We start from the raw sequence: 12,391 nt of genomic DNA, 5'->3' as shown, positions 1-12,391 counted from the left end.
GCACTCACACTAAACATTCAAAGTAATACTTTACTTTTAGTCATCTCAGTGATTGACAGCCATAGCCATTAGAAATCAGCAACCAAACAAAATTGCAGATTGCATCTGTTATCCAATAAACCTTGGTGGGCATATTTAGAGATCCAAAATGTAAATGTAGAGAGATGCAACATGTAAATTTTCTCGGCTTTTCACCTATATCAATCTTTTAAACTTATTTACTTATTTATCTGAAAAAATAAAGCTATTGTTGTGGCCCTGCTGTAAATAAATTGCACTCCCTATTAAAAACAGTGATGCTTGGTGCAGGCAACCACTAAGAGCTTCTGCAATTCCCAACAATTTAATACGTTTGTTAATTCAGCATGAACTGGTATGGGGACAATGTAACCACTACATAATGAATTTATTAAAGTAGGAATTAGTCTTTGGCAACTGTTGCCAAATGTATCCCTAAATGTGGTTAGGAGACCAAGTTCAGAATCACATGTGTATTTAGTTTTCAAACACTGTTAAGACCTATGGCTTCCCAATTTTTTTCTCTTGTAGTACCCACCTGATGCTTAAGGACAAACAGGCAGACATTAACACAGCAGGGGGGTGTAGGCCACATACATCAACCCAATAGCTCTAGAGAGCCTGTATGCCTTACGTCTGAAGCACGGCAACAACCACCTCAGTGTACATTCACTTGGATTTCTAATGATGCAATTAGAACATTTTATAAATAAAAAAATGATATGCTGAAATAACCTGCAATGTTTAGTGCAATAAAAGTAATTTTTCAGATCTTTTTAAATAGACTTCTTTAGCCTCTAGATCCTGTATTAAATTTTGGTCCCTTGTAGATGCCACCTTGACCATCAATATGCACTTTGTCAGTCTGATCAGCCATAGCTCGGATTCTCAAATGCCTTAAACTCTACACAGGACGTAGACAAAAAGTTATGACATTTTCTGAAGTTGCATGGGTAAAATGGAAGATACTGGCTTCCCGCACACATTTTCCATTATTTTGTTATGTATGCTTTTAGTACAATTTAATAGGGATATCTACATTCCCCTGCTAAATAATGCTCCTTTACCAAAGAAAATCAACCCTCCATCTGTATAAAACAGTGGCGTCAACTCCCAATTTGATGTTGATGTGATGTTTTCCATTTTTTTTGGACCCCAACAGTTACACATCCTCATTAAAATGTGCATCAAAAGTGGTCATCTCCAGGGCTTCTAAGAACAATTGTGAGATATTATTTGCAGTTGAAATTCAAAGGATGGGCATTTCTGACTTAATCAAGTTATATCATTACCACAGTTGTTACCAATACTAATACGAAGACTTAATTATAGTAAGTCTTCAAGGCTTGACCAATGCACATATTTATATAGAAGGCATGATTGGGCATTTCAACTGTTGGGAATGCCTTCCCAGATATTCTGTCCCAACTGTGTAGTAAAATGGAAATAACCAAACATTTCAAATTCAAGTACAGTGCCACCTGTAGGTGAAATATGGCACAAAATTTATAATAACCGGTATAGGAAAAATATTAGCTAGGGGACCTGGAAAGATCTTAATTACATATGTGACAGACTATTCGCAGATACCTCCCATCTGGAGCCCAGAGTCATACTCAAAGCATGCAAAATTATTGTTGTTTTTTTTTCCATTTTTTTTAAACCTTAGAGTGCACCCCCTAATACTTGTACTTATTCATTGCTTTTACTTCTAACCCAGTTAAGCTGCACACACACAAATGAATGTAATCATATAAGTGATCAGTTCTGATGCAGCTCTTCTCTAGGAGCACCGTCATTGCTGAATGTTCAGACTTTGTTTGAGGGATGTGAACAGTAGCAGAACAAGGGTTTGCTAATGTATCCCCTCCAATTTACTACATTAATTGTTCTGAAGTACCAGTCGAGTTTCACTTTAGTCTGAAAATCCGGATAAGGAAACCAACTTAACTAGTTTACAGAAGACTGTATAAGACTGTCGCAGAAAGTCCACATTTTTTTCCAGTGTGTAACTGGAAGCCATCTACAAACATATATAGTGTGTGTGTTTGTGTATGTGTATATATATATATATACACATACATACATACATATATATATATATATATATATACATACATATATACATATATACATATACACACACATACATACACACACATATACATACATATATATATATACGTACATACACACACACACACGTGTGTATGTATATATATATATATATATATATATATATATATATATATATATATATATGCCAAAATTTAAATAAAAATATTAGCTAACAGAGGTTTTTGGAGACCAAAGGTAAGCATTAATTTGGGGCTTGCTTCAGCTCTGAATATATAAGGAAAGTGTGCCATTGGGCCTGTGCCTTTACCAGGTCATCTATAAAAACATTACTGGGGAGATATTCACTTGAAACATTTGAATAGGAAAAGAAAATTAGCAAACATAAAAAATAAATAACATGAAAATCAATGTGTACCGTTTAAAGAAAAACAGGTCTGAATACCCTGAATTGTCTAGTGCAGGGATATGTGGTACAGTCCAATGTGGCTTTCTGCCAGGGCTCCTCAACCATCACTGAACCACAATTCCTTGTAAACTGGCAATCGCACTTCTCACGCCCCAGGTCACTCACAGACCGAGACACGGGGTCCATCTGGATTGAGTGTGATTGTACGACGCTGAGCACACCAAGCAGGACTTCCAACATTCATGTGAGTGGCCTCTTCTATGAGAGATGGCAGTCTCAATAGCTAAATTGAGAACAGACAACTCAAATGTGAAGTGTGACTTCCTGGGGAATGTGACTGAGAAATGAAAGGCAGCATCTGCATGTTTACAAAGCACTGCCTGCAGTGTGAATATTGTCGCAGGCCAGAATAAATCACTATCTGGTTCTGCTAGTAGATACTGACTCCATTTTCTCAGGGTTTTAGCCATTTTTCTCCCAGGTCTTCAGAAATATTCCTGCAATACAGGTGTAAAGTTCTTGCCAAGTTGTTCCAAACACCAGCTCTGATTGTGGCTGTGTATTTTCGTCTGGCATTACTTTGTTCCAGTTCTATTTCCCGGGTCCATGTATATCTGCTACGATCCTTTCCCCACAATTGGATTCTCTCTGAAAAGCAAAGCAGAAGCATAAAGTACCAGCAAACAGAGTTACTAATCATAACCTTGAACAGACGTTGCATGCTGAGGCTTTCTAACCAATCAAACACAGTGGCCAAGTAGATAGCAAGTGAAAAGTAACCTTCAGTGGCCTCAGTCAAGCTCTCTAAACTGCTAAGATTCAGAATCATTCTTTGTATGCCCCAATGACGCTTTATAAAAGTAGCAACTTTACACAAAGTGTAGAAATCCACAGAAACCAGTAAAAAATAATCTGATATAAATGCAGCAAGGTGGAAAGTACTGTGCGCTGCAATCCTCATTGCTTTTTGCATTTGCTTAACTACTTCCTGTCCGGCCCATGTATATAAACAGCCGGACGGGAGCGGTGCAGGAGTGGGTTGCCGTTCATAAACTGCACCCGCCATTTAAACCTGTGTGCGCAGCACCACAATCTGGTGTCGGACACAGCAGAACACCGATCGCTGTACGGGACCTCTGTGTGAGGTCCTGATCATGTGATCACTAATTGGCCAATCAGTGATCACATGAATAGTAGTAATGATCACAACAGCCTTGTACCATGTGACAGGCTGTGATGAATCACAGCTCCCACAGTATTTCTCAATGGCTGCAAGAATGCAGCCAGTGAGAAAGAGAAATTATTGCTTTTACAGCCTTTATTGTGTAAAAGCAATCAGTGGAAAAAAAAAAAAAAAAAAAATCATCACTCCCCACAAGTAGTACAGTGTCACTACTGGTAGGGTGACCGTATGTTAAAAAAAAAAACAAAAACAAAACACAAATAACATCTAAACAAAAAAATGTAAAATATTTTTTGAAAAATTATAATTTTTGGTTATAAACTAATTTGGGTTATTTTTTTTACTAAAAAGATAACTGAATACATTTTGGGCAAGATTTATGAAGAAAGATTATTTGCAAACTTTTATAAGAAAATCACTTTCAAAATTTTTGGACTTTTTCATTTATATAGCAAAAAAAATTAAAATCCCAGTGGTGAATAAATACCACCAAAAGAAAGTTTTATCTGCCTCAAAAAAAGCTAAACAATTCATATGGGTAGAGTGTTGCATGACCGTGCAATTGTCAAAGTGTGACAGCGCTGAAAGCTGAAAATTGGCCTGGACAGGAAGGGGGTAAGTGTCTGGATTGGAAGTGGTTAATAAGAAACATATAATTGTTTTGTATGCATACCACATTTAATTTCATGCAAATCCAAAACAGGTATAGAGACACTCACAAGTCTTGCAGCAGAAACACCTTTAGTTAAACCACCCCCATAAATCAGATTAAAAAGAAAATAAGATTAAACACACACACATACATATACACACACATACTATTTTTTTTCGTTTTATTTAAATTTGCACTAATATCAAATCCACATTTTCAGGACAAGGATGTACCCTCCTCCTCCCTGAAGGTCCAAGCAGTACTCAATATATTAACCTCTCTGTCTATCTCACACCAGCTTCCAAAAGATGCCGATGACACCTTCGAGCCTCTCTACTCCTTCATATAGCAAGTGTTGCAATATTATAAAATTCCTATGACGTCAAATAGAAGATTCCTATGGTCTTTAAGCTTTCCAGAATTATTGCCATGGACGTCAACTTTTTATCCACAAAAGTCTGGGATACTTTAAAATACACACTTGTTATAATTTATAGGTAAGTAAAAAAAAAACTACTTCCTTTTTAAATACACTATATTGCCAAAAGTATTGGGACACCCCTCCAAATCTTTGGATTCAGGTGTTCCAATCACCTCCATGACCATGTATAAAATCAAGCATCTAGGCATATAGACTGCTTCTACAAAACAGTTGTGAAAGAATGGGTCGCTCTCAGGAGCTCTGTGAATTCAAGCGTGGTACCATGATAGGATGCCACCTGTGCAATAGTCCAACCGTGAAATTTGCTTGAAACTAAATATTCCACAGTCAACTGTTAGTGGTACTATAACAAATTAGAAGCAACTGGGAACAACAGCAACTCAGCCACGAAGTGGTAGGCCACGTAAAATAACAGAGCAGAGTGAGTGCATGCAGATGCGCACAGTGCGCAGAAGTCGTCAACTCTCTGCAGAGTCAATAGCTAAAGAACTTCAAACTTTGTGTGGCCTTCAGATTAGCACAGCAACAGTGCACATAGAACTTCATGGATGCAGAGGTGTAAAAGCACGCCGCCACTGGACTTTAGAGCAGTGGAGATGTGTTCTCTGCAGTGACGAATCACGCTTCTCTGTCTGGCAATCCGATGGATGTGTCTGGGTTTGGTGGTTGCCAAGAGAAAGGTACTTGCCTGACTGCATTGTGCCAAGTGTATAGTTTGGTGGAGGGGGGATAATGGTGTGGGGTTGTTTTTCAGGGGTTGGGCTTGGCCCCTTAGTTTCAGTGAAGGCAACTCTTAAGGCGTCAGCATACCAAGACATTTTGGACAATTTCATGCTCCCAACTTTGTGGGAACATTTTGGGGCTGGCCCCTTCCTTTTCCAACATGACTGCGCACCAGTGCACAAAGCAAGGTCCATAAAGACATGGATGAGTGAGTTTAGGGTGGAGGAACTTGACTAGCCTGCACAGAGTCCTGACCTTAACCCGATAGAACACCTTTGGGATGAATTAGAGCGGAGGCTGTGAGCCAGGCCTTCTTGTCCGACCATCAGTGCCTGACCTTACAAATGCGCTTCTAAAAGAATGGTCAAACATTCTCATAGACACACTCTTAAACCTTGTGGACAGCCTTCCCAGAAGAATTAAAGATGTTATAGCTGCAAAGTGTAGGCCAACTCAATATTGAATCCTAGGGATGAAGACTGGAATGCTAGTGTGTGTGTAAAGGCAGGTGTCCCAATATTTTTGGCAATATAGCATATCTTATCTTTTATGTCCTTAAAGCCACCAGCCTTATTACGTAGGGTATACACATGTCAAAATTTGATCGGTTCAGCTCCCTGAAGGACCTAAGGCCCGAAGCTGGCATCAGATAAGGGAGAAGCATACACCTAGCAGAACTTAGCAGAACGTGTTAACATAAGCCCAGGTGGCAGCCTTTCATATCTGGGCAACAGAAGCCTGATGCAGAAAAGCCCAAAAAGGCATTCAAAACTCTGGTGGACTGAGTCTATAACAGGAAAAGGAGGAACCTGATCCTTCCAGAAAAACAGAAAGAGAACCCGTCTTTCTGGCTATGACACCTTGGTCCAAAAGGCCTGATGGAAATCTGCCAGTCTAAGAGACGACACAGGAAAGTTTGAAGCAAGAAAAACAAGGGGCAGGGAACTAAAATGGAGTTTGAAGCTCTGAGACACCACCTATTGCACCTTGGCATCTGGAATCCAAGCTGCCCAGGCATTCACAAAGGTCAATAGCTTACCTCCCCCCAATCTCACTCCAGAAAGTGTGGGGAAGGCTGGTTCATAAAAGTGCTGTCCCACACAGGTCATTCGGATTAAATGTTTACTTGGCAGTCCTGCAGTCCAGCCAAGGGGCTCAATTCACTAAAGCAGATCGCATGCGGTATTTGGGTCAGGTGACACATTTTTCCCAAATATCGCATGTGATATGGAAAATGTCAATTTACTATCCCTTATTGGTAAATACAGCATAAAACAACGTTAAAGTCAATTCACTAAAGGAAATAAATAAATGCATTCGGAAATAAATAAATGCAATAGAGTAGTGGTCAAGTTAAAGAATTACATTTAAGTTAAACTTTACATTTCAGTCAGTTGTAAAGGAACTGGCACCCAACGACAGCCTTAAAAGAAGGAGATATGGATGTCAATGAGCTGGCAGCTGCTGTGTGCTTCACAACCATGACTCATCTGCTGTCAGTGGAATTCCCATACCAGACCCTTATCCAAGCATGCAGCCCAACAGGCCAGGAAGACTCCCTCCCCCCGAACCATACCAGGCCACATGCTCTCAACATGGGGGGGTGCCTTATCAGAATCTGGAAACCCCCTTTAACAAGAAAAGGGCTTTCCAGATCCTGACCCTCCACCCATGTGAATGAGTATGGAGTACGTGCTACTCATTCACCAAAAAAGAAAAAGTAAATAAATACACAGTTTTCAACAAGTCCTTTTAAAAAAAAAAAAAAAAAAAGCCCACAGAGTGCACATCACAAGTAGGCGGGGTTCCCCCCCATGAGCCCTGGTATGGTTAAGAAAAGGGGGAGCGCTCCCTCATACCCCCTCCTTTTCCTGAACTGCATGATTGGATATGGGTCTGGTATGTACTGGGGGGGGCTACACCATTTTTTCTCTTTTGGTGTGGGATCCCCCTCAAAATCCATACCAGACTCCAATATGTATATGTATGTATAGATGTATATTGCTGTATATTTTTCCCAATTTTTTTAATACAGTTTCTTCTTTTGTTTACATTCTGCTGTCAGTGGGGAATTCCGCTGAGAGCAGATGAATCATGGCTGTGAAGGACCAGCTATTCCCTGGCTACTAAGGATGCAAATACTGCATCACGTCAAGAAATAGCACATGCAGTATTTTAGTAGCGTTTTTTAGTGAACTGTAAAAAAAAAAAATTGAAAAACACTGAGGTATTTTACAGCTGATCTTAAAGCTGTAAATAGCACTTAGTAAATTGAGCCCAATATGCTTTACACATATGAACCAACTGAAGACACATGCGAGAAATAAGGCAGAAGGACTTCCAGTAAGTAAATTTATATAGTCCCATAAATGCACATTAAAAAAGGAAAAAGCCTGGAGAAAGGGGGCACAGTAGCAACATCCAGCTGGTTAAATTGTGCTAACATAGACTTCACAATCAGTGACTGGAAAAGTGGATATAAAAGAAAAAGGCTTTTCAGCCTTAGGGGCTCTTAATGACCAAAGGCTGGAAACCGCAATCAACAGGCTGAGCCTCTACGTTCAGGTCAGTGTGCACCCCCCAAGACGGTCTCCTTTGTCTTGGGGATAATAGCAGTGAACTGCAACTCTTTAGAGTGCAAGCGCACCTGATAAGGGTTTAAGCAACTCAGAATGAGACCATCTCTGTGGCCGGAGGCTCAGACACAGCTAAGGCTGCAAATCAGATACAGAATCTACTGGAGAGGGTGCAGGAGCATGCTTGTGGTCTCAGCAATCAGATTTAGAAAACGACTGGTTATTTTTGAAGTCCTGCATGATCATAGAGAAGACTTCAGCTGAGAGGACAGATGACCCAGCCAAACCATACAGAACCAAGGAAGACTCAGCGGAGAGAAGAGAATAAATTGCAAAGGATAGACATGACTCCAGGCTTCAGATGTCACCATCAGCAGGCACACTGCAAGCACCCCCTGACCTGTAAGTAAAAAGTAATGTGGGGGCACTTGGTAAAGTGAGACTTCTTCCCCCCTGGGTCTTGAATCAGACATGTTGTAGCCACAGTGCTATCACAGCCACTGAGGTCATCCTAGGCGACAGGAGTGAGTACACATTGTGCATGTGTGACCCAAAAGAACAATGCCTCAGGATACAGCCATTGCAGTAAACATGAAGAAGAGAGGGAAGGCGTTGTATTGGGAGGGGATAGCCCTTCTCGATAAATTTATTTTTAAGTATTGTACCTTGTGAAATGTAGTTAGATTGCTGGGTGCAGTTATGGCGTAATCTGCAAAATTGGCTTTTAGGAATGTTTCTAAGCCAACAAGGGTGGTGGCAACTCTAATACGAGGTCCCGATCATGTGATCACTGATTGGCCAATCAGTGATCACATGCAGAGTAGTAAGCAAGGTGTCACTTCTGACATTATTGCTTATTATGTGTGAAATCTGTAAATGATCACAGAGGTCACATGGTACAAGGCTATTCACAACAACTTTGTACCATATGACAAGCTGTGACCAATCACAGCTCACACAGTAGTTCTCAATGGCTGCAAGAATGCAGCCAGAAAGAAGGAGAAATGATTGCTTTTACAGCCTTTATGGGTGTAAAAGCAATCAGTGTAAAAAAAAAAAAAAAATCTTCATCACCCCCCACAAGTAGTACAGTGTCACCATGGTGACACTGTACTGCTAGGGTGACAGTATGTTAAAAAAAATATATAAAAAAAAAAAATAAAAATGTAAAAAAAAGTGTTTAAAAATTATAATTTTTGGTTATAAACTAATTTCGTTTTTTTTTTTTTACTAAAAAGATAAACGGAATAAATGTTGGCCAAGATTTATGATGAAATATTATTTATTTGCAAAATTGTATAAGAAAAACTTTTTTTCAAAATGTTTGGACGTTTTCATTTACATAGCAAAAAAAATAAAAATCCCAGTGGTGAATAAATACCACCAAAATAAAGCTTTATCTGTCTCAAAAAAATGCTAAAAAATTCATATGGGTACAGTGTTGCATGCCCGCGCAATTGTCATTCAAAGTGTGATAGCACTGAAAGCTGAAAATTAGCCTGGGCAGGAAGGGAATTAAAGTGTCCGGACATGAAATAGTTAAGAGACTATATCCTCATATACTTGCAGCTTTGTGACATTAGTTGACTAGGGACTTGCGCCTCTTTGATCTTGCATACAATACACTGGCTCACACTGATCTGCACATGCTCATTTGCTCTCTATTCTTTGGAACTGTGCCAAATTTCTAGAGGCCAATCTGTTGACAGCCTAAAGATTTGCTGTTCAGGGACCTGGGATTCAGTAAAATGGCAGATTCCTGCAAGAAGAGACATGAACAATCCTGAAGACAATTTACAGCATATACTAATTTTAGTAATATAGTTATTAATGTGGAATGTATGTTTCTTGCTAAAGAACATTTTTAATCAAGCTGCTATGGGTAAAGTTCCGTTTCAACCTGTAACCTTACTAATGTGGTCTGACATCTTGATTGTGGATGTGGCAAATAGTCTGTACACTGAACTAACCAGACTTTAGCTAAACAAGTTCAGCAACAAATGACATATATAGAAAAAGGGGGGGGGGGGGGGGATCAGTGTCTCAACACTTTAGGTGTGACCACTAGGGGACTGAAAATTATGGCTATTCAGACAGCTGAACCAAAATGGAGGAGAGGGAACCAAAAAGAGAGCAAAGTGGATGTGCAGTTTATGAACATTTGATTTTAGTCTAAATTGTTTTTTATAATAATGAGGGGACATGCTGGCCATGCATTGAGCCACTGTTGTGTTCTAAAGGTACTTGGATATTTTAGGCATGTTTTAATATGGAAGGTACAGGGTTTGTAACAATTTTTAAGGAACATATATAAAAGAAGAAATTCAATATATGTGAAAAATTGTATTATTGTATATTATATAAATGCCTTAACATAATATACATAGATTCTACCTTCCAAAAATGTTGAGGGAGTCTGGCAGTGGTATTAGACAGTGGAGAAAAGTAACCATCACTAACCGTGACAGAAACTGGCCCCTAGTGAGTAATTAAATATGTTTTAACACCACTCTATGCAAACACTTTACCTGTAAACCTAATGGTATGCTCCAATTTTCCAGCTTGTATCAAAATGTTTCATTTTATAAACAAAGCAATCCACAGTGTTGTACTTCACCCATGTTCATGAAGAAAGCTTTCCCGATGGTCGAGTACTTGCTTAGACCCCTTGGTTACAAGCAGGTCTAACGGCCCTAATTATTCTTCCAGCAGAAATTCTCTGTTACAGTATGGCAGTAGAAACACGCACACACGCACCTATAGATCCTCAATTGCTTTCCTTCTTTGGAATTTCATTCTCAGGGACCATCCAACAGAGGGTGCCATAGCATAAAACCTTCTATATAAAAAGGTCAATAGCATACAAAAATTGCACTCACATCAACCTGTGCCTTTGTCCCAGCACTATCCAGTACAAGCAGAGTCCTGTATACAGTTGTGTCCAAAATTATTCAACCCCCAATGCTGTAAAGGGGTTTAGGGACTATAGTGTACATTTGGAATTGTATTCAGAATCAAATCCTACAAGGACGTTGTAACTACCCAAATGCAACTAAAATGACATCAATTGTTTATGTAATACAGTAGTAAATGGTTCTTATGTGGTTTCTTCATTGCCACAATTATTCAACCCCTTAAAGACTACCACTCTGAAGAACAGAGGTTCATACAGGTGCTTTCCATCAGGTATTGAAAACACCTGTGGATGTCACCGAGCAGCAATCAAGCATAATAAGCACCAATTAGGCAGCTTTAAAATGACTGTGATACTCAGCTCCTTCTAGACATTTACTGGTGTGGTTACAAACATGGTGAAGGCAAGAGAATGGTCCAGGAAGACAAGAGAAGAGGTGATTTCTCTTCACAGGAAGGGCAATGGCTATAAGAAGATTGCAAAGATGTTAAACATACCAAGAGACACCTTAGGAAGCATCATTCGCAAATTCAAGGCAAAGGGCACTGTTGAAACGCTACCTGGTCGTGGCAGAAAGAAGATGCTGACTTCGACTGCTGTGCGCTACCTGAAGCGTAGAGTGGAGAGAAGTCCCCGTGTGACTGCTGAGGAACTGAGAAAAGATTTGTCAGATGTGGGTACAGAAGTTTCAGCCCAGACAATAAGACGCACACTGCGTAATGAAGGCCTCCGTGCCAGAACTCCCAGGCGTACCCCCTTGCTGTCTCCAAAGAATAAGAAGAGTCGACTGCAGTATGCCAAAAGCCATGTGGACAAACCACAAAAGTTGTGGGATAGTGTTCTGTGGACTGATGAAACAAAATTAGAACTGTTTGGGCCCATGGATCAACGCTATGTTTGGAGGAGGAAGAACAAGGCCTATGATGAAAAGAACACCTTGCCTACTGTGAAGCATGGTGGAGGGTCAATCATGCTTTGGGGCTGTTTTGCTTCTGCAGGTACAGGGAAGCTTCAGCGTGTGCAAGGTACCATGAATTCTCTTCAGTACCAGGAGATATTGGATGGAAACGTGATGCAGTCCGTCACACACCTGAGGCTTGGGAGACGTTGGACCTTTCAACAGGACAATGATCCCAAGCATACCTCCAAGTCCACTAGAGCATGGTTGCAGAGGAAAGGCTGGAACATTTTGGAGTGGCCATCGCAGTCACCAGACTTAAATCCGATTGAGAACCTCTGGTGGGACTTAAAGAAAGCAGTTGCAGTGCGCAAGCCTAAGAATGTGACTGAACTGGAGGCCTTTGCCCATGAAGAATGGGCGAAGATACCCGTAGATCGCTGCAAGACACTTGTGTCAAGCTATGCTTCACGTTTAAAAGCTGTTATAACTGTAAAAGG

The 12,391-nt window shown here is 40.1% G+C and overlaps 1 protein-coding gene across 1 annotated transcript in view; it reads right to left on the bottom strand.

Annotated features, from left to right (window-relative positions):
- Positions 1-2,265: 2,265 nt before the first annotated feature.
- RASA2 (RAS p21 protein activator 2) overlaps positions 2,266-12,391 on the bottom strand; it is a 156,524-nt gene continuing 146,398 nt past the window's right edge. Inside the window, exon 24 of the mRNA XM_089683513.1 lies at positions 2,266-3,151. Within this exon, the coding sequence (XP_089539639.1) occupies positions 3,121-3,151 (31 nt within the window). The 3' untranslated portion in view covers positions 2,266-3,120. The remainder of the gene's footprint in view (positions 3,152-12,391) is intronic.

The sequence above is a fragment of the Staurois parvus genome, unplaced genomic scaffold (assembly GCF_062004578.1).
Source record: "Staurois parvus isolate SC_StPar_1 unplaced genomic scaffold, SC_StPar_1.0 ptg000312l, whole genome shotgun sequence".
In the NCBI taxonomy this organism is placed as follows: Eukaryota; Metazoa; Chordata; class Amphibia; order Anura; family Ranidae; genus Staurois; species Staurois parvus.
This window is presented reverse-complemented; position numbering and strand designations above follow the sequence as displayed.